The following is a 24,127-nucleotide window of genomic DNA, read 5'->3' as shown; positions in this document are numbered from 1 at the left end:
ATTCTTTAAAAATTTCTCATTTGAATGCTGTAAAATTAAAGACAATCTTTTTAAAACATCTCTTACCTTATTGCCGGTATATAAGTATGGCATAGATAGTCTCTTACATAATATTATATGTTATGTAATACATAATGTTTTTCTTGCTACAAAGAAAACCCTCTCATGTCAACTATCAATTTTTTTTACAAAAATCCTTTAGAAAATCACATATTCCAGATACACGGTAGAATGGATCGGCCGCGAGGGCTTGGACAATGAAACCCACGGGGAATACCTTAATCATTTCATTGCGCATTTTTATAAGAATATCATCAAACTCGTTGACAGGTTTGTATTGTTGTGTATATTTTTCTTATTATATAATATATTATAATTTTCTGTCAAAGAATTTTTTTTAATTTAGGTACTTTTTACTTTTATAAACCTTGGTTTGTATAAATCTTACATATTATTATAAAGGGGAGGTTAATGTGCTAGTATACTTCCGAAACATTTGGGTTCGATTCCCGGTGGATACTAAAAAAAATACTAACATACTTAATCTTGCATAGAAAGTCGAACTATACTGCTTCACTTAGCAGAAAGTCTATCAGTGATAGAGATGAATTGCTTTCTAGGGAAAATGGACATTGTAAAGGGTTAGATTTTTGAATAGATCTCAGGAACAGCTTTTTTAATAAGAATTAAAAATTGAAGTTTACACAACGTTGCGATTATACCTCTCTCAATTCATAAATAAAACGTTACAGTTAGCAAATTCACTTCCATAAACTATATAAATTCAAATACGAATACGAATACAAATAGTTGTACAATTAATTATAAGTTTATAAACCCGCAATGTGCATGAATGTGCAGAAACGTTTCTGTAATAGCCACAATTTATGTGTACACATACAGTTTTGATGCTATAAAATATAATCCAGAAATGCACAAAGGTAAACTAAAACATTTTATATTGAAAGTATATGAATTATACATATCTATGAATAAACTAGTTATTAAAGAAAAGTTTTTTGAGTCTTTGTTGTGTCACTGATGGTGAATAAAGCGTTTAATAAAAAAAATTTTTTTTCATCGTCTTACCTATAAAACGGTACATACTTGTCTCTATTTGTATTTCTTTCTGTGTTCTATATAAATCTTATGTGTGTGCAATAAATAACTATCTATCTATCTATCTAATTTGTCTCGAATTTCACAATGATATAACCATTCCCGAAACAGTTAAATACAATATAATTTAAATACACAATAAGTAAATTGATAATTTTAGAGCAATGCGTAAAGAAGACAGTAGTGCCCAGGGTCAGATAGTCACAGAAATACTACAACATTTGCACGCTTGTAACAATTCGGTTAAAGTGTTCCATGGGAGGGAAGACGATTTGCAATTTATTGAGGATTACATGAAGAACGATTCGGACAAACCACTGGTTTTGTATGGAGAAGGTAATTTATTGATGAATGAGAATTTTACAATTCAATAATAAATAATTTCAATTGCCAGAAATTAAATAAAAATAGCTGCTGAGATCTTTCCAAATAATGGATTATGAGAACTTAGGAGTGTTATAGAAATGCCATTACTAAAACTTATTCTATTCATTAGTTGGTATTCTTACATTGTTACGTATATTATGATGCTATCTTATCACAAGAGCAGTTCCCTGAAGATGCATAAATCCAATTGTATCCTGTGTATCTTGATGAGCACTACGATATTTGTTTTTAAATAAAAATAAAAATATCATTAAACTGCCACACACCAAATTGAATGACTTTTAATAGTCGGTTAACTATGTCAATAATAATTATAATACAATTCAAACAGCACCCAGTAACTGAAGTAAATGCCTATTATAAAAAAGACGGCACTCTTTGTTTACCAGGCAGCATATGGGTAGGATTTTTAAATAAAAAACCTAAATAGATATAGATATTGAAATAATACTAATAAATTATGAAAACCAGGTGGTTGCGGTAAGACCAGCTTACTCGCAAAAAGCTCCGCCATGTCCCTGAACAGCTGGTTCGCAGAGGTCCGACCGACCAACGTTATTCGGTTTCTGGGCACAACACCAGACTCTAGTGCTCTGACACCTACACTTATATCTATTTGTCAACAGGTAGGTAAAAAAAATAGTCCTTAACAATTAAAAAAAACTTACGTACTTTTCATAATAATCTGTTGTTTGTTTGATTTATTGTGCATGCTGGATTTTTTTGGCACGTCAAGAGTAAAATTTCAAGGTCGCGTCATGACAATACCGTCACGTCATTGAGTAAGCGACGATGTTGGTATCTTTGAATTTTGCCAAAGAAGTTTCACTTCTGACACGTGTGCTCGGCACACACAGTCTTTTTTTATTTAGAAATCTTACAATTATGCAATATGAAGGAACAAAAAATTATGGTAAAAACGTTACTTTTGCTTAGCACCTTTTGACTAAAGATAAAGAATGAGGTTTGGTTATGTAAGCTTTTCGTGTTTTGTAATGTACTGTACATGAATTGTTATGGCTTTATTTTCTTTGAGAGATCCTTTAGAAATGATAAATGTACTTCTATTACAATTTTTTATATACTGCAAAAAGACTAGATATATAATTTTTATAATTCCCAATTCCAGATATCCTACAACTTCGCGCTCCCATTCGAGACCATTCCAGACGACTTAGTACCTTTAACAGCACATTTCAAGCAACTCCTAACAATGGCCACACTCCAGCAGCCATTGCTTCTATTCCTAGATTCCGTGGACCAGCTCACTGGTATTGGCACTGAGAATAATAAGGTCTCCTGGTTACCGACCAGATTGCCACCTCATTGTAAGGTAAGATATGTACTTCATGATTATATAGACCTTTATAATACTAAGAGCATTTCTAATAACCTAGAAATGTACTCGTAAGAAGTAAGAGTAAGTCTATCTCAAAATAAGGTAAGTTAAATAAATTATAATTGACGAGATCCAGATGTTTTATATAGCTGTAAGCTGAAATATACATACGTACCATACTAAACTTGACTGACTACCAAATCAACATTTAATTATTGACACAAGTTAATTTGTTCCGAGCAGGAAAATATTTTACACACCTTAAGCTAAATTACTACAAAAAAATGAACATACTTTAAAAAGAAAGGGTTTCTTACCTATTTTCTTCGGTGGACACTGCACTCCGGTCATCTATCGAATAGTGAACTAGTACCTACTAGGGAAGCGCGTACCATCTTAGCTTTTCATCAGACGAGATTGTGGTCAAGCGCTTCCCTATCTACAATAAAAAAAATGTGTGCGTGTACTAGTATACACACGTAAGAAGTGAAACTTCTTTATGCGTACGCAACTTCCTTCCGCGTACGGTGAAACTGTGGAACGATTTGCCACCTGCGGTGTTCCCGAACAACTACGACATTGGGGCCTTCAAGAAAAGAGCTTATTTGTCCATAAAAGGCCGGCAAAGCACCTGCAACACTTCTAGTGTTGCAAGTGTTTATGGGCGGTGGTGACCACTTACCATCAGGTGGCCCACCTGCCCCTTTGCTTGCTCTGACATAAAAAAAAAAAAAAAAATGACCTTATTTTTCAAAAATAAATTTACTTTAAGCAACTTTACAGAAATACGTCGAATCACGCATCGTAGTTATAAGAAAAAGATGGCGCGTAACGGAAAAATGTCACGCGTAACGAAAAAATGTTACACTATATTTTTTTCCAACCCCGATAAAGAAGTTTCACTTCAAATATTTTCTAAAATTACGAAATATTAATTTCCTTCAGATAATAGTAACATGTGCGTGCGAAGAAACCAATCCCGAAGTATCGAAGGAATACGACGTGCTCCGGCGCATGATCGATTCGGAAGAGAATTTTCTGGAAGTCAAGGCTCTGGGTGAAGATCTTGCTATGCAAGTTTTAAAGTACGTGAAATCTATTATTTTTGAAAATCTAGGTATAGTTTATGATTTTTTTATTTCAAACTAGCGGTCCGCCCCGGCTTCGCCCGTGGTACATATTTACCTTTTCTCTACAAAAGCACCATCCTCGTACTTCAAGGAATATAATTAAAAAAGAATTATCAAAATCGGTCCACCCGTTCTCGAGTTATGCGCTTACCAACACATTTTGCGATTCATTTTTATATATAAGAGATGAAAGTATTGCTCTATCGTTCTATTCAATGTTATGAAAACAATAATAATAAAATAGCTTATCCTTTTTTTTAAATACAAGAGATTGAGACAGAATAAGAACCAGGAACAGTCCCTAATAGAGATAGTTCTTGATTCATGATCTTTAAAAAAAAATTGGTTGTCTGTAAAGTCGGTTTACTGACGATAGTTGAACGTGACAACGATTGTGCTTCTTTGTCGTTCGTTCCGCGCTCTCGCTCGCACTTCAAGCCTTACGGAACGCCTCAGATGAGTCAGAGCGAGGTAACGCCGCATGAGTCATGTTTTTTCGTGCGTGCAGCCGGCTCTATCGAATTATAAGACGTTGACACGTCAAAAATAAAGACCTTTAAGTACTTCCATGTACATGATCTAGCTACTATCTTATTAGAAGTTTATTAACTTATTGTTACTTCCTGATCTAAAAAATCAAACAATCTTTATCCTTTAACAGTGTCCTATAATTCCTCATCTTAACCTCATCAAAATGAAAAATCATTTCTTGAACCTTAATGTTCGTCATTTCTTCAAATTAATTTTTCTATTAATTCATTCAGTAACTAAGGTTTTATTCATTCATTCAGACTGTGGATGGCAGCAGCAGCCAGAGATCTGTCCAACTATCAATGGCGGCTCGTCTCTAACGCGATTGGACAATGCTCCTTGCCCATATTCGTTAAATTGGTTTTTGCTGAGGTACCTATATAATATTATATTATGTTAAAATAGTTTTACTGATATTTTATGAAATTTCATAAGTCAGAATAATGAATGCTATTAAAAGAAAATCTAAGTGTGGGTTTCACTTTTTCTGTGATTCTTGTTTAGACTCAGAAAATTCCCTAGATATATTGGTTAAGTTAGTCCTGTCTTTTTCTGTCGTTGTTCTTACAGTTGTCTTGATTGATCGAAAATTCATTTCACATGCTTTTACTTAAAATAAATTTCAAAACTTAAGAAAAAATTATGTCATAGCATTTCTAAATTTCTAAAAAAAATCTTTCAGGTGTGCAGATGGCGAAGTTACACCAAACCTCAAGACACGCATCTAGCATCAACCGTTATGGACTCTATTATGATGCTCTTTGAACGGATTGAGAAACAGGTATATATTCTGTTTATTTTAAACTGTAAATATATGCCTATAAAAGATATATAAAAATGAAACGTTAAGAGTAAAATTTCAAGTTCGCGTTATGGCAATACCATCACGTCATGGAGAAAGGCGACGATTTTGATATCTTTGAATCTTGACAAAGATGTTTCACTTCTGACACACATTTATTAAGCTATTGCATAGCTTCTATCGCGGGCCTTGAACGCGGGGACCGAATCGAGAAATTCCGTAACGAATAAACCTCACGCTCCCCACTCCGACGGGCGGAGGTGTGGCTTGAAGGCATAGCATGCAATAGCTTTACCGCGGCAGCCACGCACATCGAGATATATGTAATGGCCACGCATCGTTTTTTTTATTTTTCATTTAAATTTAACATCAAACTTCCAGCATGGTCGTCTCCTAGTATTCCACGCACTAGCCTACATCACAGCAGCCCGCAGTGGTCTCTCGGAGACAGAGCTCGAAGATCTCATCTCGTTAGATGATCGAGTGCTGGATGATGTGTACCAGTATCACTTGCCGCCTGTGAGGAGGATTCCACCTTTGTTGTGGACTAGGTAAGAAAAAGTTATGAAGTGCGAACTTTAAATTTTGTTTTCATTGAAGAAAAAACACTGGCAATAATCACTCCTGTACAATCTTGACAAATTTTCTATTTTAAAAATAAAAATATGATAATATTTGCCTCCATGTAACGTGTGATTTAGTTAAAATCTAAAAAAAAATACTGGCGAAAAGGACTCCCAAGGTCAGGTCAGCAAAGCAGCAACCATTTTTTTTATTATTGCACATTTTCAGAGGAATCCTAGTGACTTTTTTGCATAACTATATTCTCTCATTGACTTTTCACCATCACTAAATTTGTAACTTTTCACTGCAAAACCTTCATTAATTTATAACGAATTTGCATAATAATTAAGAAATTTGGCAAAATTAATCAATAACTAACACAATTTTTCACCAAAGGATCCGCAACGACCTTCCCAACTACCTTTCCGAACGGGAAGCAGACGGGGTTTCCGTGATGAACTGGTATCACAGACAATTCCGGGATACAGCCAGGGAAAGATACTTCAAGAACATGAACATGGCCATGTACTTCCATTCTATGATCGCGGATTATTATCTAGGTGAGTTTGGTTTTTGGTGGTGGATGAAGGAAATTGGTAAATTAATTCATCATCATCATCATCATCAGCCCATATTATACGTTCCCACTGCTGGGACACGGGCCTCCTATGAGGGTACAGGCCATAATCCACCACGCTGGCCAAGTGCGTGTTGGCGGATGACACATGTCGTCGAACTTTTTAATTCTTAGACATGTCGGTTTCCTCACGATGTTTTCCTTCACCGTTCGAGCAGTGGTGATGTTACAACATGCGCAGATAAATTGAAAAATCAATTTATTTCCTGCCGCTCGCCTGGTCTCGAACCACGGACTTATCGATTCGAAGTCCGAGGTCTCACCACTGAGCCACCACTGCTCTACATAAATAATAAATAATAAGGTAAATTAATTAATTTATTGTAATCTTTGAACTCTTGCAAGTAAGGAAGCAGAATAATTATTATTAATTGTATGAAATTGTCCGTCCAATACAGATGAACACGTTTTTAGCACCGTCATACATTATTTCTGTTTTGTGTTGATAATAGATATAAGTATCTACATTAAGATGTAGTTATAACTTTTGGTTTTATTTTAAAACTAGCTGCTCCACGCGATTTCACCCGCGTGGCTCCGCTCCTGTTGGTCTTAGCGTGATGAAATAATATAGCCTATAGCCTTCCTCGATAAATGGGCTATCTTACACTGAAATAATTTTTCAAATCGGACCAGTAGTTTCTGAGATTAGCGCGTTCAAACAAACAATCAATCAAACAAACAAACTCTTCAGCTTTATAATATTACTAATATTATAAAGCTGAAGAGTTTGTTTGTAGATTCCTGTGAAATATTAAAAATTTCTGAAACAGGGTTGGAAATTTAAAATTAAATTCTAACTTCATCAAAAACAATTTTTTTATTGAATGATTATTTATATTACTTATAGGAATATGGGGAGGTGGAATACCAAAACCCTTCAAATATACAGAAATCCAACGACACAGATTTAATCTAGCTGATAAGGAAGGTGTCGCTGATAGGAAGGTGCCCTTACAGCCGCTAGTGTTTACGTCAGCTGATGGATCCAGCAAGAGATACAATTTGAGAAAGGTAATATTTTGAATTTTTTACTTCTGTTTTTAAAATAAAATTTGAATTCAAAAACGTTTATTTAGACATTTTTTTAAATTCTGTTGTTTATCATCGTGTAAATGTAGATATTATTAAAAAAAAAGTAATGGATCGGTATAGTTTGGAATAAATTGCTTGATAGTGACCGTTATCTTTTTGATATTTTTTTAGGGTGTTTATAATACAGCGTAGTTATCGAAAGTTTTAATTTTTGTCAGTTTCCTTGCACGAACCAATATTTTTAACTGAATTAGAACCTTGGACATTTCACTAAAATGTCCTTATTCTGTATTTTCTTCTCCTAAACTATACGTATGCTTCATTCCTCATCAACCCAGTTTTACGATGAACTGAGTTAAAGCTCTACTTCTTCTAGTCATAATTTTACCCAATTTAACCCAATACCACTTTTCCCCTTCTTATTTCCCATTTTCCCCAGTTCGGAGAACTGCCCTTCCACCTGGTCCGTTCCAAGCGTTTCACCGACCTATACGCAGAAGTGCTGTTCAACTACGAGTGGCTTCACGCCAAGCTCAACTGCTGCCCGTTACAAGCTGTGCTCGCTGACTTCGAAGACGCCAAGCTGCATGTTAATAAGGATGCTGTTAGGTAAAAAAATGCGGGTAGATAAGAGTTAGTTTTGTAATAATTATTCTTACAGTGTAAATTTATAAAGAATAGAAAAAATTCGATCACTCAGCGGGACTCGAACCCGCATCCCTTCGCGCCATTCCAGGGCGGATGCCTGACCAACTCAGCCACTCGTGACCCGCCTGAGCGATCGAATTTATTCTATTCTTTCAGTTTTGTGCAAGGTTTTGTGTCTAAGGGACACACCGCGCGCCATCTATTGAGATGATTTAACAACCATCTCAACCAATATGAAGCACTTTTCAGTGAATACAATATTGTAACGATGGAACACGACCTTTTGTTGAATTTATATTTTTTGGTTTTTATGGCATTCAAATGCTTTATAAATATAAATTTATAAAGAATAGAAAAAATTCGATCACGAGGCGGGACTCGAACCCGCATCCTTGGGATCCATCCTTGGGATGCGGGTTCGAGTCCCGCCTCGTGATCGAATTTTTTCTATTCTTTATAAATTTACATTTGAATGCCATTAAACCAAAAATATCTAATTAAATATTCTTACAGTGATCAAGGATAAGTAACAAAATTTTCTATTGGACATTCCAAAATTGGGAATTTGAAAGTATCTTTCAAAAACGTAGTATTTTATAGTATCCTAGTTTTTTTTTTATTATGATAAAGTAATTATTTATTACAGTATATATCTGTGACGTATTCTCCTACGCTGCTAAAAATCAGAATATAAGGATAGCAAATAGAATAAATAAATTGCCATAATATCAATATTCAAACAGAAACTAGAATTAAAACTTTTTTACCGTTGTTAATTTTATCATCATCACTTTAAAATAAAACTTCCCCATAGAACTTATGCTAGCAATTTCAAAACTTTACCTTCTCAGCTAACTATAGCAAGTAACATCTTCCACTAAAACTAGAAAAAATGTATAATCTTCTCTATATATAAAAATGAATCCATTTTTCCCTTGTTCACGACATCACGCGTGAACGGGTGGACCGATTTCGATATTTTTTTTATAATAATCCTTGAATATTGCTTGTTATGGAGTGAAAACGTAGACATGTACCACGGGCGAAGCCGGGGCGGACCGCTAGTTAATTAATATTCTGCTATCGTATCCTACTTTCCCAGGGAACTAATGCTAGTAGCTGACGCACTCCGCCTAGGGGGAGCTATACTAGGCACACACCCGGACATGCTCGCCCCACAGCTCGTGGGCAGATTGCTGCCTGAAGCGGGAAGCAATCCCGCTGTCTCTTCGTTGTTGAAGCAGTGCCATGATAAGGGCAAGAACCACTGCGCCTTGCTGCCGTCACACCATTGCTTGCATACCCCGGGGGGGCCTTTGAAGGTAATATTAGAAGAATCTCATCGTACTCAGTAATAGATGAAAAATTGAAAAAAATATCATAACTCCGAAAAAACGAAAAATCGCATAACATACATGGGGGTGATTCGGATAGCCCTCTAGGTCCTCTACCTCCCAGCTTCCGTTCATCACTACTTTTTGGGACACCCTGTATATAAAAAAAATCAAAAATATTTGTATCAATAAAAACCACAGCAGCAATTTCGACACAGATAATACAAAATTCATGTCATATTCAATTCATTTTTTCAATTCATTTTTTTAATAGATAGAGCGATCCAAGAGGAAGGTTTTTTGCTATGGTTCATCAAATATTTTTACCTTTTATCCTCCCAGTACTCTCTGGAAGGCCATCAATTCGCAGTATTCGCGTTCCGCCTGAGCTCCGACAAGCGCCATGTTGTATCGCTCTCAAGTCGTGTGATCTCTTGGGACCTCGCCACTTCGGACCTCGCCCGGGACCTCAGCCCGCAGCTCGAGGGCATCATGCAGAACTTGGAACTGTCCCCGGATAATAAGTGGGCTGCTGCGTCTACTAATAACTCTGTGGTGAGTGCTATTACACTCACACACACAAAAAATAGTCCAAAGCAAAACTCTGCCTTTGCATGTTTTAGGCAAAGTTCTCTTATGCGAATAAACATACAGTCAATCAATCAACAAATAGGTCGATAAATCAATATATGAAAAATAGAACTAAATCCGAAGATAAATAGATACTACTACTTATTCTGAATATTCTGAATTTGTACATATAGTGATTTAGTTTCAAGTGTTTTCAATCAAAAGTTGAAAGGTAAAGAAAAATAAATCGATTCAATAATCAATAATATGAGATGCCCGGTATATGAGAAATGAAGAAAATGTTATTTCCAATAAAATATTAATAATATTTTCTACTTACTTTTTATAAGGAGTGTAATTTTTTGAAGTTATACTTCTTTTGGCACAATGGAGAAAAATGATGAGAGTGAATTTTTACGATGCGCGCGCACACCGACACCTAAATTTAACAGCATGAAGTTAGTTCTAGGTGGTATGAAAATTGATAACTATGTTCAAGTTGTATATTCTAGTATTTTTTCCATACGCCAAAGAAGTATAACTTCTAACGCGTGTACATAAGTACATACACACACTCTTTTTTTTAATTTAAGATAACAATGAATGTGTTTATGTTACAGTCCATTTTGCTGAATATGCTAACAAGTGAATACATTACAATCGATAATCCACTGGATGAAGGTAATATCACTTATTTACATTTTACATTATTTTTTCCAGAAAATGGTTTTCGCTTTTATTGAATACTAGCTTACCACCCGCGGCTTCGCCCGCTTTGGCTAAAACCTAATAAATTATATACTAAAACCTTCCTCTTGAATCACTCTATCTATTAAAAAAACCGCATCAAAATCCGTTGCGTAGTTAAATATTTAAGCATACAAAGGGACATAGGGACAGAGAAAGCGACTTTGTTTTATACTATGTAGACTGTAGTGATTTACTAATGTTAATTTCTATCGCATTCCATTAATGTATTGGTATTCATGTCATAAGATATCTTTTTATAACAATTAATCTTCTCAATTTGTCAAAAATATTGAATTTCATATTATCTCTATCTAAAATACAATAATAACATAAGGTTTTTTTATCTATATAAATTATTATTTCTATAATATAGGTGAAACAGTCCGTGGAGTGTATGTCCTAAATCACCACATGATGATATACGGACCTCGTTCATGGGTTCAGTACAGCACTCGCGGTGAACACGAGTATACGGGGTTCGCACCCAGTGTGGAACCGTATGATGATGTGGAGTGGGAGATATTGTGTAAGTATCACCATCGTTGTTGTCATCATTATTTTATTACCATCAGTATCATCATCATTATTAAATTCTTTCTTTTCTTTTCTGTTTTTGCATTGTATTCATTCTTATTGTTTTATTTCTGTTTCTGTATCTAATAGTGTTAAGGAAGACCGGAACCTCCTGACACAAGCATTTTGTTTGCTTACTAGGAGTGTTCCAATCACATATTAGTTAAGGATATATTGTAAAAGGAAGAAATAAATAATTTGAATTTAAATTTGAATCGTTATATTCATCATCAATTTTAACACTATCAGCAACATCACCGTTATCATAAACACCACCTTGATAATCATCACCAAAGCCATTAATATAAATAATCACCGCAACTCTCACAATATTATGAAATCGAAGGATGTATAGAGCAGTAGTGGCTCAGTGGTGAGACCTCGGACTTCGAATCGATAAGTCCGGGGTTCGAAACCAGCCGAGCGCGCAGGAAATAAATTGATTTTTCAATTTATCTGCGCATGTTGTTACATCACCACTGCTCGAACGGTGAAGGAAAACATCGTGAGGAAACCGACATGTCGAAGAATTAAAAAAAAAAAAAAAAGTTCGACGACATGTGTCATCCGCCAACCCGCACTTGGCCAGCGTGGTGGATTATGGCCTGTACCCCTCATAGGAGGCCCGTGTCCCAGCAGGGGGAACGTATATGGGCTGATGATGAAGGATGTATAGAGGAAGAGAAAGATATTGTATGAGTTATCGTCTTCATAATCTTAAATCATGCTCTGCCCTATTCCTCTCCTCTAACTAATTTCCTTCCGTACTCCAGTTTTCTGGAAGAAATCGCTATTTAGCGATAAGACCGCCATTTGTTTTAATTTATAATGAGATTAAGTTCATATTTAAGTTATCTAAGAGCAATAAAGGATAAATAAATAAATAAATAATCATACTCACCTTCTTCGCCATGACATTAGTAGTTGTTGTCAATACCATCACCATCACCACAACCACTAACTTCATAATTACCATAATTATCGCGACCATCATCACCATCAATATCCTCATCACTCAATTTTATTTTATTTACTAGCATCATTTGTTTTAAACATTCACAATTTTGGAATTATCATGAAATGAAAAAAATTGCTTTTAACAACATTCCGAATCTTGGTAATTACGAATTCCCTTATAGCAATGGATTTCCGCGACCTCGAGAACATAGTGCTCGTAATGTGGAGCGGAGACCTGGACGACGACAGACTTCTGGTGCAGTTCTGCAGGTCCAGCTCTTGGATGAAACCATTGAGATGTAGAGGTGCTGTTAGCTTGAACAAGGCCTGGAGTAGGGTGTACTCTAGTGACCCGGAAAGGGGGTATCAGGTAATTTGGCTGTGAATTGATACTTTTTATAGTGTGAAAATTGATTTTTAAAAGCTTTATTAAGCGGACTAGCTAGTCTGCAGCGTTTACGAATTACCAAAAGAAACTTTTTGAGTCTAAACTCATTTCTTTTTTCCTCTTAGGTGCCATAAAGTAACCAATAACACCAAAAATTCAAATATTTTTTTAATATATTAGCTGTATCTTTTTAAAAAACTTGTTATTATAACTTTTATTTTTTTTTAATATTATTATTATTTAACACCCTCATCAGCTAACACAATAAAAATCCTTTGAAATTAATCAATCACATTCATGTATTTAAAATAAAATATTATACATAAAAATCAATGCTAAACATTTAAATTATTTATTTTAGATATCAGCATATGAATTAAACGAAGAAGAACAATCGTGGGTAAAAGTGGAAGAGTTACATCATCAAGAGACGGATACTGCTGAAGCTATGTTACAGTTGAAACGAGGGAAAAAAGATAGGATGTTATTAGGTAAGATCATTTTTATTGATAAATGTAGATAATAATTAACAAAACGTATTATAATTTATATTAATATATTTTAATATTAGACATATTTTGATTCTAGTGAAATTATTAAAAAATTTGCAGCCATTGTTTAGACGCCTATTCTAACTTTTAAAACGAAGCAGAAAAGCTCTTTTATAATTTGATGAAAAATACCAAGTAACCTAAACCAAGTACAAGAAAAAATTTAGCATTGATAGAAAGCAAAATAATTAAGATGAGCAAAATGATTACCATTAAATTATTTTTTTCGAGAGTCAGTTTTTGTAAATATAAATTTCATGTACGTTGTTACCCTAAAACAACATTAATTCCCTGTTATTTACATCACTTCTCCCACAAAACACCAATTTCCATCCATTAGTCTCGCAACTAACGATTTTTTGATGAAAAAAGGAATCTATCGCCAGGTTCGGAATTTTATCGCCATAGTTGTCTGGCTCCACGCCAACGGTCTAGTACCTAGCTTTCATGTTACGGGTTTTTACAAGATTTATAACGTTTTCCAATAAAATTTTATGCGAAAACTATTGACTGTAGCTTATCATTAATGGATTTTTAGTTTTTTTTATTTTATTTGGATGAATTTCTGTTAGTCTCAGATTGATATGATTTGAAATGCATTTTAATACAATACGTATATAGGTCATCCTATTACTACCGATGACTTGACAGTATTTCTCAGTATTTTGTCGATAAGCTGTCTATAATTATTTCTCATGGTTGTTTGAGAAAAAAATCATTACTTAAGTATTATATACTTAAGTATTATAAGTTTTTTTGACACGGAATATCAATTTTCAATAGAAAAATTATCAATAGAAATGAAGAAGTCCCAAAGATTTTCATTGTTTCAGCCACAACGACGTATAGCTTTGTGGTTTGGGATTTTAATAATTATATTCCAAGAGGTAATCACGTCAAAGATACACCCAAAAATAAAGATGAGAAGGCTGATAAAGAAGAAATAGAAGAAGTAAGTTCTATTAACATTAGTACTGATATGACACTAAATAAATATAATTTCGAACAAAGGTTAGAATATAATGATAATTAAGAAAAAATAACTACAACTAATTGGACCTCCGAATTTGTTGAATTAACATTTAACAGTAAATTTAATGTTATTATATTTTGAAAATTTAATTAATAGGAAGAAAAAACGGATGAACCAGAAAAAGATCTACGTTTAGAAGGGATAGTGTTAAAACTTCCACATACAATACGGAATATATCTACCAAAATGACGCAATCGAATTCGTTTATGATTAGCAAAAATTATAAATATGCGGTTGCCGGAGTAAGGTACGCTTAGTCTGTTATTTATTTTTAACTATATAATTTGAAACACAGGTAAAGTCTAATAAAATCACACAATAATATTTCTCGTGAATTCTGAATAAAATCCTATTCCAGAAAGAATCTCTACGTTTGGAGCTTAGAAACAACTAAGCTTATAAAAATACTAGATGCTCATTTTGGTAGAATTGTTCAATTGGAACCTTTGACTGTGGGCGCTTGGAATAATGTTATAACATCATCGATTGATAGAACTGTGAAGATATGGAATATTGATAATATATTCGAACAAGTTCATAAAATAGATAGACAGGAACTGCCTATTGATTCTGTAAGGTAAGTTGAAATGAAAATTAAATACTCAGAAAAAAGCCTTATAATAAAAAAAAATGTTGTGTGGTTTTATGAAACCACGGTAAAAGTGAAACTGTTCGAACGGTTCCGAACACTGCTTTGTGCAAAACTTTTATTACATCATCTCAAACTTTTTGGTCTGTGTAGCGCATGTCGCGTGTATCGCGGCTGCCGAGTAGGTATATACCTACTCGGCACGCGACATGCGCTACACAGACCAAAAAGTTTGAGATGATGTAATAAAAGTTTCACTTTAAAATACAAAATATATAATCGACTAAAATGCAAGGGTCCAAAGAGAAAAATTAGTATGGAATTCTGTTTTTATGATAGAGCAAGGAGCAAGAAAAGAAGTGGGTGATGACACCCTTTTCAAAATCCTTTATTTCGCTAGCTTATTTGCTACCTATGTTATTTTATAAAAAATGAATGCTATTTATTTATCGAAAAATATAATATTATATTATAGGTGTTTATTATATTAAGATTCTCTCAGATCAACAAATCCTATAAATTACCATCCCAATGCTTTTGCAAGCTTTACTAAAGTGTTGCACTAGCTTCACAGTTTCAATGACAACAAAAAAAATTCTATTCTACTTATTAAAATGCTCATAACTGCAGATTTGAATTTGATATTTTGGTTTTATGGCATTCAAATGCTTTATGCAGACTTGCCTTAATTATAACCTCTTTATAAATTCCTACTCTAGCTTGGCCCGTGACAAGCCGCTAGCGGTCACAGTGACCCGCAGCTGCTGGGGTCTGTGGGACACTCGGACGGGACGACTTCTTGCACAGTTGGCTGATGCCCCACTAGGGGCCATAGTGACCCATGCGGTCATAACCCCTAGTGGGGACCATGTTGTTACGGCGGAGTCGGGGAATGTGGTTATGTGGGATGTGGTTGATCAGCAGGTGAGTCATTTAGCTATTAATCCGTTGGGGTTAATCGTGACCCATATTGTTATCATCCCCAGTGGGGATTACTGGGTGGGGATCACCCCTAATGGAAATGAGTCTAACAATAACCCCGAAATATTAAAAACAGAAAACGTTGAATTTCTTAAGATGTTACGTACCTAAGGTAGAATAACAAATGTCAAATCAAAGTTTATTTGTCTAATTTGCCTTATAATTCTAATAAATAATTTTAAAATTAGTCAATAAGTATTAAGAAATAGCAAATGACAAATATATTATATTCTTCAAGGTGATTTTCAAAGAAGAACAGAAAGGTGTTAAGCAACTACTCCTTTTAGAAGATGGAACCAAACTTTTGACGATATCGATGAAAGTGCCAACAGATAACGTGGACAATGTTGCTATAGCACATATTGTGGCTAGAACTATTCCAGGTATCATCACTTATAATGAAATTACTCATAGTAAATTGTATTTTAAAATTGTATAAATAAAATCCAGTTATTTAGAAAGATGTTGTAACTTTCGTTAACTGATTCAGTTCAATTTATAAATTTTGCTGCGTTTCTTAAATTTCTGACTATAATAGTTTAACGAGACACATTAAACAACTTTCTGGTTACTTCAATACGTGAATTAAATAGTTGTTGTACTTAGCACCATTTAGGAAACGATAAACTCACACCACAATGAAGCAATAAATTTACAGACCATGAAAATTCTCGAACCAAAGGATACAATAAAAACTTTAAAACAGATAAGTCTGCAATTTAGACATAGTTAAAAAAAAACTTAAACTATAGTACAATTTAAAAAAAATCAATACAAAAAAACATTCCAGACGGTGAAAAGATCTACACAGTGGAATACGAAGTGCGCGGTACGGGATACAAAGCGGCTGTTGTATCAGCAGATGAACATCATATAGTAGCTCCAGGATTGGATAAATCCTCTAGAGAGTGTCTACACGTGTTCCATGCTAGGACTGGCGCTAGGATACATAGGTATTTATTGTTAAATGTGTCTGAAACCAAAATAGCAAAAAAAATCATCAGGTGTTCAAAGAGAAACCCGCATAGTTCCCGTTCCCGTGAGATTTCCGGGATTAGACCTATCCTATGTATTAATCTGAATTACCGTTTATATGTGTACTAAATGTCATTGTAATCGGTTCAGTAGCATTTGCGTGAAAGAGTAACAAACATACATACACGTATACATCAATCCTTACAAACTTTCGCATTCATAATATTAGTAGGATGGCTCAAGTAACGTAAAATATATTACTATTTCTATTTTAAAACTTTCCATACTCAAATATATTGAGCTATTCTTAATAATTACTTTTTATCAACTGCGTCTGCTCTACGAGTGCATGTATTGCGAAAGCATGCTATTTAGAAAGAAGGTTTTTTTTAAGTTTGGTTTTCATAATTGCATTTGGATTCACTTTAATTCTAATCATTATCGGCCCATTATGTTCCCACTGCTGGGACACGAGCCTCCCTTAAGGGGTAGGAAAAAAGTATGAATGGCTATAAAATTATGTTTTACAAAATAATTTTTTGTCGTTGTTATCTCATAATATTTTTTATCATCTTCAGGATCCCGATAAAGAACAGCGGTATCAAGGACATGCAATCAGTAGTAGCTCTCCCACACAAGCCTCACTGGGTCGGCGTTATTGGCAACGATAAAGCGGGCATACTTGATATAAAGACTAAACGACATGTCAGGTGAGTTAAATAAATAAATCGTTTATTTGCAGAAAATATGTGTTAATGACAAAAACAGACTTTTAATTTAGGTGGTAAGAAAAAATTGTATTTAACTAAAATAACTATTTTCATCATTTCAGCTAGTTTAAAAAAAACTATTTATGACCAAGAACATAATAACAACAGACTGCTTTTTATTTTACCACCATTTACTTTTTTGTGTTTTACAAAGAGGTGTCCACACATGCTAAAAGTATTTTTTACACATAATATAAAGCTCGGCAAACTTTTAAATGTTTTTATTTTTTATTTTTTTATGGGTTTTCCTAAGCATTTGACAGTGTATAACATTCCTTCCCTTATTTGCATACATTTATCTTCCATGTAATTGAGAGGTAATTTAGTTCATAATTCCGTTATTTCAAAGTACTTACAACATACAAACTGTTACTGTGTACTTACAAGAAGATGCAAACTGTTCCTGTTTATGAAGAAAGATCAGATCGTCGTTTGAAATTAGTGTTCCACAGGGATCTATCCTAGGTCCCTTTATCTTTTTTTTATCCTGTTTCTCCGCTCTTCGTTTACTTATTACTGCTTTAAAGTACCATGGTAACTATTCTCTGCTTAGATTCGTGCCACGTTGGAACGGAGCAGTAACCCGTTCAGGTCGCTGCGGTCTAAGCGCTCCCCCACGTGGGGGTCTAGACCTCATAGAACTCAAACGCGGTACTCCAGTACATCAACTTATATCTCGAGCTGCTGAGGGAGTCTTCTCCATCATCACTATGTTCAGTTCCAATGATGAATATGTCTTCTATTATCATAGTGGACGGAAGACGTTGCGGGTTTTCAGGTATGTGATTGATCTGTGTTTTTTTTTGTAAATAATAGCGTAATATACATGATGGTTTTTCACGTTATGACGTTTTTCAACGTGCTATATCATATTATTATAATTTATATGGTAATAAAATTTCGTTAATTATTTACTCTAATAAATGCGTTAAATTGTAAACAATGTGTGCAATTTTTCGACAGGCAATCTCGCAAGAGATTAATCTGATGTTTGTAATCTTTGAAATGCTTCATTAATGAGATTTTTTTACTACAAAAAATTTGATCACGAGGCGGGATTCGATCCCACGTTTTCGCCACGGTTTCGGACGAAAGACGCAGGTTGCAATTTCGATTCGTGATCGAATATTCTTATTCTTTAAAAATGTTCATCTAACGATGTTTAAAATATCCCTGGTAGAGATTGCTGCTAGCAATAAGGCCAGGCCGCCTCTTGTACCAATGATGCCTTTCTTTCTGTCATAATAATGTGTTTTGTCCATTAAAAAGTTACATTTGGGGTTGCATTTTTTAGAGGACGCAATTTTATTTTTTTGGTGATACACATCCAAAAAATAAAAAGACGTGTGGCACTCGGGTACTGCCGCGGTAAAGCTATTGCATGTTATGCCTTCAAGCCACACCTCCGCCGGAGTGGGGAGCGTGAGGTTTTTCGTTACGTAATTTCCGGATTCGGGCCTCGCGCTCAAGGCCCGCGATAGAAGCTATGCAATAGATTAAAATTCTTTTGTCCTCTAAAAAACGCAAGGTTAGGCCTATAAATGAATGTCCGTACACGGGTACAGGACAGTGGACGGCAAGGCTATAGCGGAGTACCGCGCGCCGGCCGAGCTCACGGGCGTCGCCAGCGCGCACCGCGGGGCCGCAGTCGCGCTCGCGGCGCAGGACGGCTGCCTCACTATACTTAATATTGTCGATCCCTATAAATAAATATCGTTTCAAGTACAAACACGTTTTATTTGTGTGAATTATTGTGTGTAAAATTGGAAATAAACCTGTCAGTTAAGCGTTCTTACAAACGAACGGCAAGTTGTGAACGGCAGAGGCTACTTCAGCCGCCCGCCACATTGTATCGTATTGACTGCTGCCGCCGACAGATGGCGACGGTTTGAAGTAGCCTCTGCTGTTAACAACTTGCCGTTCGTCTGTTAGAACTCTAAAAGTGTGTAAGTCGAGCCGAAAGGAGTCGGTTATACAGCGTGTCCCACTATTGGTATACTAAGCCCGAAGGGACTTGTACTCTTACATACACTGATCACGTAGAAAATACTTAAACAAAACAATTTTTTTGATAATTTAAATTAAAATCCATGTTTTCTTCTCTAGCTTCGTGCAGCCGGCATATATCGCTTCGCTAATGAATTTTGTCTATGAAAACATAATCTTAAACGATAGCTCACATACGGATGACAAAGTTGGGCGGGTTGCTTGTTAGAACTTAGAAGTGTACCTACACATAAAGTTTTAAGACTTGATCTATTTGAAAAAAAATACGTCTGGAATTTTATAATTATTTTTATATAACCTCCTTTGAACTTAGTATACCGGTGGGACACCCTGAATACAAACACAAGTGAAGAATATGTTAAAAAAATTGAGATTTGATCTTATTTTATATCGAGTGTCATGTCATCGATATATGTTCAATAAAACTTTTACTTTTCCATATTATGTTTGTCATTGTCAGCTAGGGGTGTGCATAGTAGAGCACTAAAAATTCTTATAGAAAAAATGCGCAAATTTTGAGTATTTCTTTACGTAGTCAACGTATGAAATTTTTTAAAGTTCCATTGTGTTACAACGGAGGGAACTTGCAAATTTCGTGACAGAGTACAAGTATCAAAAATATGGTTTTATGGTATTTTTTTCTTACAGTAGATTATTTTAATTAAATTAGATATAGAAATAATGTAGACATGGAACGATAAGTACAACAATATGACTGTGATACTAAGGAAAGTTAATGGAATGTTTTTAATAACTTGTAAGGAAATAGAATTAAGATGAAATGAATGGTCCATAAAGTATTTATCTTGATTTTAACTGTTTTATTTGTACTGTCTCTCTACCGTTTTGTACTAACACAATATTAAAGATTTTTATTGTATTCATCAGAAATAAATTAACATAAGAAAGAAGTAAAAGAAAATATTGCTCTTTATTAGTTCTATTTGTAATACTGTCCTACCTGTATTTTAATTAGAATTTAGATAATTAGATTTAGAGTTAGTAGTAGGTGTTGTAAACAATGTTATATGAAATAAAAAAAACGTAAAAATCAGTTTGATGTTTTATTTACCTTAACAAATATTTAACATTCGTACACAAAACTTACATCTAGAGATTAACTTACAAGTAAATTGAGATATCCCGGGTTCGATTCCCGAAAGTTTACATCATACGAAAATTATGTAAGTAATGGGATTTTACGATAAAATACTTATAAATTCTAAAGCATATAAAATACTGACTCCAGCACTATATTAATTATAAACATGGCACATTTATTTCAAAATATATCCTTAACTTAGGTAGGTATAAACTATTATTTTCCCCTTGATCGACATTTCCATTCTCATACTAGATATTTTTTGAAAATTTATCATGTAACAAAAAAACCATGAATAGGTTTTGCTTTCACTTGTTTTTCTTACACTAAGCAATAAGTTTGAAATTGATATTGTTACGAATTTAAACTCATAAAATATCTTATTACAATAATTGAAATTGAATTTCTCCAACAAATTATAATTCTCCAGTAAAATTATAATCTAACCGTCTTTACAATTTTACAGTGACCACAACGAGTACAAAAGTTGCTCTTAGTATTTTGTGTGATCATAAATAATGTGTTTTAGATTGTTCTAATTACATTGAATTCTTCGCGTCTCTATGTTCATATTCTGAGCATTCTTAAAAATATTATCAAAAATTCAGTAAACAAGTAGCATAAGTTGGTCTGTGGTTTGTCGCTGTCAGCTAGTAGGTACATTATAGAACTTTAAAAATTCTTCAAGATAAAATGCATAGGAAATTTTGAGTATTTTTTACGTAGTCAGCGTATGAAAAACTTTAAGTTCGATTGCACAACGACAGAGGGAACTTGCAAACGTGACAAAGTACAGTATCGAAAATCTTGATTTAAACTGTTTTATTTGTAGTGTCTCTACTAACACAATATTAAGGATTTTTACTGTATTCATCAGAAATAAATTAACATAAGAAAGAAGTAAAAGAAAAATATTGCTCTATATTAGTTCTATTCGTAATACTGTACCTGTATTTTAATTAGGTTTTAGATAATTAGATTTAGAGTTAGTAGTAGGTGTAAACAATGTTATATGAAATAAAAAAACGTAAAAATCAGTTTGATGTTTTATTTACCTTAACAAATATTTAACATTCGTACACAAAACTTACATCTAGAGATTACAAACAAGTAAATTGAGATATCTCGGGTTCGATTCCCGAAAGTCTACATCATACAAAAAATATGTAATGGGATTTTACGATAAAATACTTATAAATTCTAAAGCTTATAAAATACTGACTCCAGTACTATATTAATTATAAACATGGCACATTTATTGTAAAATGTATTCTTACCATAATTATTATTAACCCCCCATTGATTTAAATTCCCTTTCTCATAATGTTTTTTTTTTATTATTTTTCATATAAAAAACTGAGTAGGTTTCTCATTAAGTGCTTTCATTTATTTTGTTTACTATGAGCAATAAGTTTGAAATGGATATTGTAACAAACTATCTTATTACAATTGTAATTTAATCTACAATAAGTTAAAATTCTTTACTTTGAACTTTACAATGCCAATGCAACAAGGAAACTTTGGGAAACTATTTAACATATCAACGTAAAATTGTAAAAATCGTTAGCATAGATATGAAAAACTGTTCCTACTAAATATTATAAATGCGAAAGTTTGTGAGGATCTGTGTGTGTGTGTGTGTTTGTTACTCTTTCACGCAAAGACTACTAAATCGATTACAATTAAATTTAGCACACACATAGAGGGTAACTTGGATTAACAGATAGGATAGGTTTTATCCCGGAAATCCCACGGGAACGGTAACTATGCCGGTTTTCCTTTGAATACGCGAGCGAAGCCGCGGAAATCTAGTAGATTATATATCGAAAAATGTGTAAAATTGTAAGTATGTTACGAATATCATATTTTGGCTGATTGTAAATAATTACAATTTATTTCTCCAGTTTAATTATAATATAACGGTATTTACAATTTTACAGTGACAATGCTCTTAGTATTTTGTATGAACATAAATAATGTGTTCATTCAATTGTTCGCGCCTTTATTCATAATCTACGCATTATTTAAAATATTATCAAAAATACAGTAAACAGTTATACATAATAATTATTCCACATTATTTTCTTGCAACTATTCGACATTACAATAATGCATGATATACAGTGAGTACAATTTCTAAAGTTTACAATTTCACGATGGATTTATGTAAAATGCATGCATTACATATATATATGAACAAGGCTCGGTTGCCCACTTGGACCAAATGGATGTCCAGATCTACATAGTATATAAAACATAGTACATAGTACTATGTATAAAAAAACATAGTATATTGAGTGAGTTTATATATAGCGTATAATATGTATTTTTACAAGACTGTAGTGTGTATAGTTTGTGTGTGTGTGAGTGTATAGTATATTTTATTGTTTGTGTACAGTGTGTGTTTGACGCGATCAGAACTCGTACTCGAACACGTGTATATATAATAGGACCAGACTGTGGTCTGTGGTATATACCTATATCATATTATATAGTGCGAGTGTATAATGTCTGTGAAGCGATCAGAACTCATACTCCAACACGTGTATATGTGTATGTGCGTATAGTGTGTGTAGTGTCTGTGTATTTGTGTGTATGTGTGTGTGTGTGTGTGTGTGTATGTGTGTGTGCGTGTGAAGTGCTCAGAACTCATACTCCGACACGTGTGTGTATGTGTGTGTGCGTGTGAAGTGCTCAGAACTCATACTCCGACACGTGTGTGTATGTGTGTGTGCGTGTGAAGTGCTCAGAACTCATACTCCGACACGTGTGTGTATGTGTGTGTGCGTGTGAAGTGCTCAGAACTCATACTCCGACACGTGTGTGTATGTGTGTGTGCGTGTGAAGTGCTCAGAACTCATACTCCGACACGTGTGTGTATGTGTGTGTGCGTGTGAAGTGCTCAGAACTCATACTCCGACACGTGTGTGTATGTGTGTGTGCGTGTGAAGTGCTCAGAACTCATACTCCGACACGTGTGTGTATGTGTGTGTGCGTGTGAAGTGCTCAGAACTCATACTCCGACACGTGTGTGTATGTGTGTGTGCGTGTGAAGTGCTCAGAACTCATACTCCGACACGTGTGTGTATGTGTGTGTGCGTGTGAAGTGCTCAGAACTCATACTCCGACACGTGTGTGTATGTGTGTGTGCGTGTGAAGTGCTCAGAACTCATACTCCGACACGTGTGTGTATGTGTGTGTGCGTGTGAAGTGCTCAGAACTCATACTCCGACACGTGTGTGTATGTGTGTGTGCGTGTGAAGTGCTCAGAACTCATACTCCGACACGTGTGTGTATGTGTGTGTGCGTGTGAAGTGCTCAGAACTCATACTCCGACACGTGTGTGTATGTGTG

The 24,127-nt window shown here is 34.4% G+C and overlaps 1 protein-coding gene across 1 annotated transcript in view; it reads left to right on the top strand.

The window, feature by feature from the left end:
- LOC123703441 (NACHT and WD repeat domain-containing protein 2) overlaps positions 1–19,374 on the top strand; it is a 32,525-nt gene extending 13,151 nt beyond the window's left edge. The window contains exons 7-32 of the mRNA XM_045651434.1: positions 220–330; positions 1,280–1,455; positions 1,978–2,132; positions 2,636–2,839; positions 3,791–3,930; positions 4,767–4,878; positions 5,189–5,287; positions 5,690–5,859; positions 6,269–6,432; positions 7,360–7,523; positions 7,984–8,153; positions 9,295–9,514; positions 9,869–10,081; positions 10,717–10,777; positions 11,220–11,372; positions 12,559–12,746; positions 13,126–13,255; positions 14,149–14,267; positions 14,445–14,596; positions 14,708–14,926; positions 15,658–15,862; positions 16,158–16,302; positions 16,710–16,872; positions 17,473–17,604; positions 18,218–18,442; positions 19,230–19,374. Coding sequence (XP_045507390.1) covers positions 220–330; positions 1,280–1,455; positions 1,978–2,132; positions 2,636–2,839; positions 3,791–3,930; positions 4,767–4,878; positions 5,189–5,287; positions 5,690–5,859; positions 6,269–6,432; positions 7,360–7,523; positions 7,984–8,153; positions 9,295–9,514; positions 9,869–10,081; positions 10,717–10,777; positions 11,220–11,372; positions 12,559–12,746; positions 13,126–13,255; positions 14,149–14,267; positions 14,445–14,596; positions 14,708–14,926; positions 15,658–15,862; positions 16,158–16,302; positions 16,710–16,872; positions 17,473–17,604; positions 18,218–18,442; positions 19,230–19,374 — 4,135 coding nt within the window. The remainder of the gene's footprint in view (positions 1–219; positions 331–1,279; positions 1,456–1,977; positions 2,133–2,635; positions 2,840–3,790; positions 3,931–4,766; positions 4,879–5,188; positions 5,288–5,689; positions 5,860–6,268; positions 6,433–7,359; positions 7,524–7,983; positions 8,154–9,294; positions 9,515–9,868; positions 10,082–10,716; positions 10,778–11,219; positions 11,373–12,558; positions 12,747–13,125; positions 13,256–14,148; positions 14,268–14,444; positions 14,597–14,707; positions 14,927–15,657; positions 15,863–16,157; positions 16,303–16,709; positions 16,873–17,472; positions 17,605–18,217; positions 18,443–19,229) is intronic.
- Positions 19,375–24,127: the final 4,753 nt, after the last annotated feature.

This window comes from Colias croceus, chromosome 26 (genome assembly GCF_905220415.1).
Source record: "Colias croceus chromosome 26, ilColCroc2.1".
Classification (NCBI taxonomy): Eukaryota; Metazoa; Arthropoda; class Insecta; order Lepidoptera; family Pieridae; genus Colias; species Colias croceus.
This window is presented reverse-complemented; position numbering and strand designations above follow the sequence as displayed.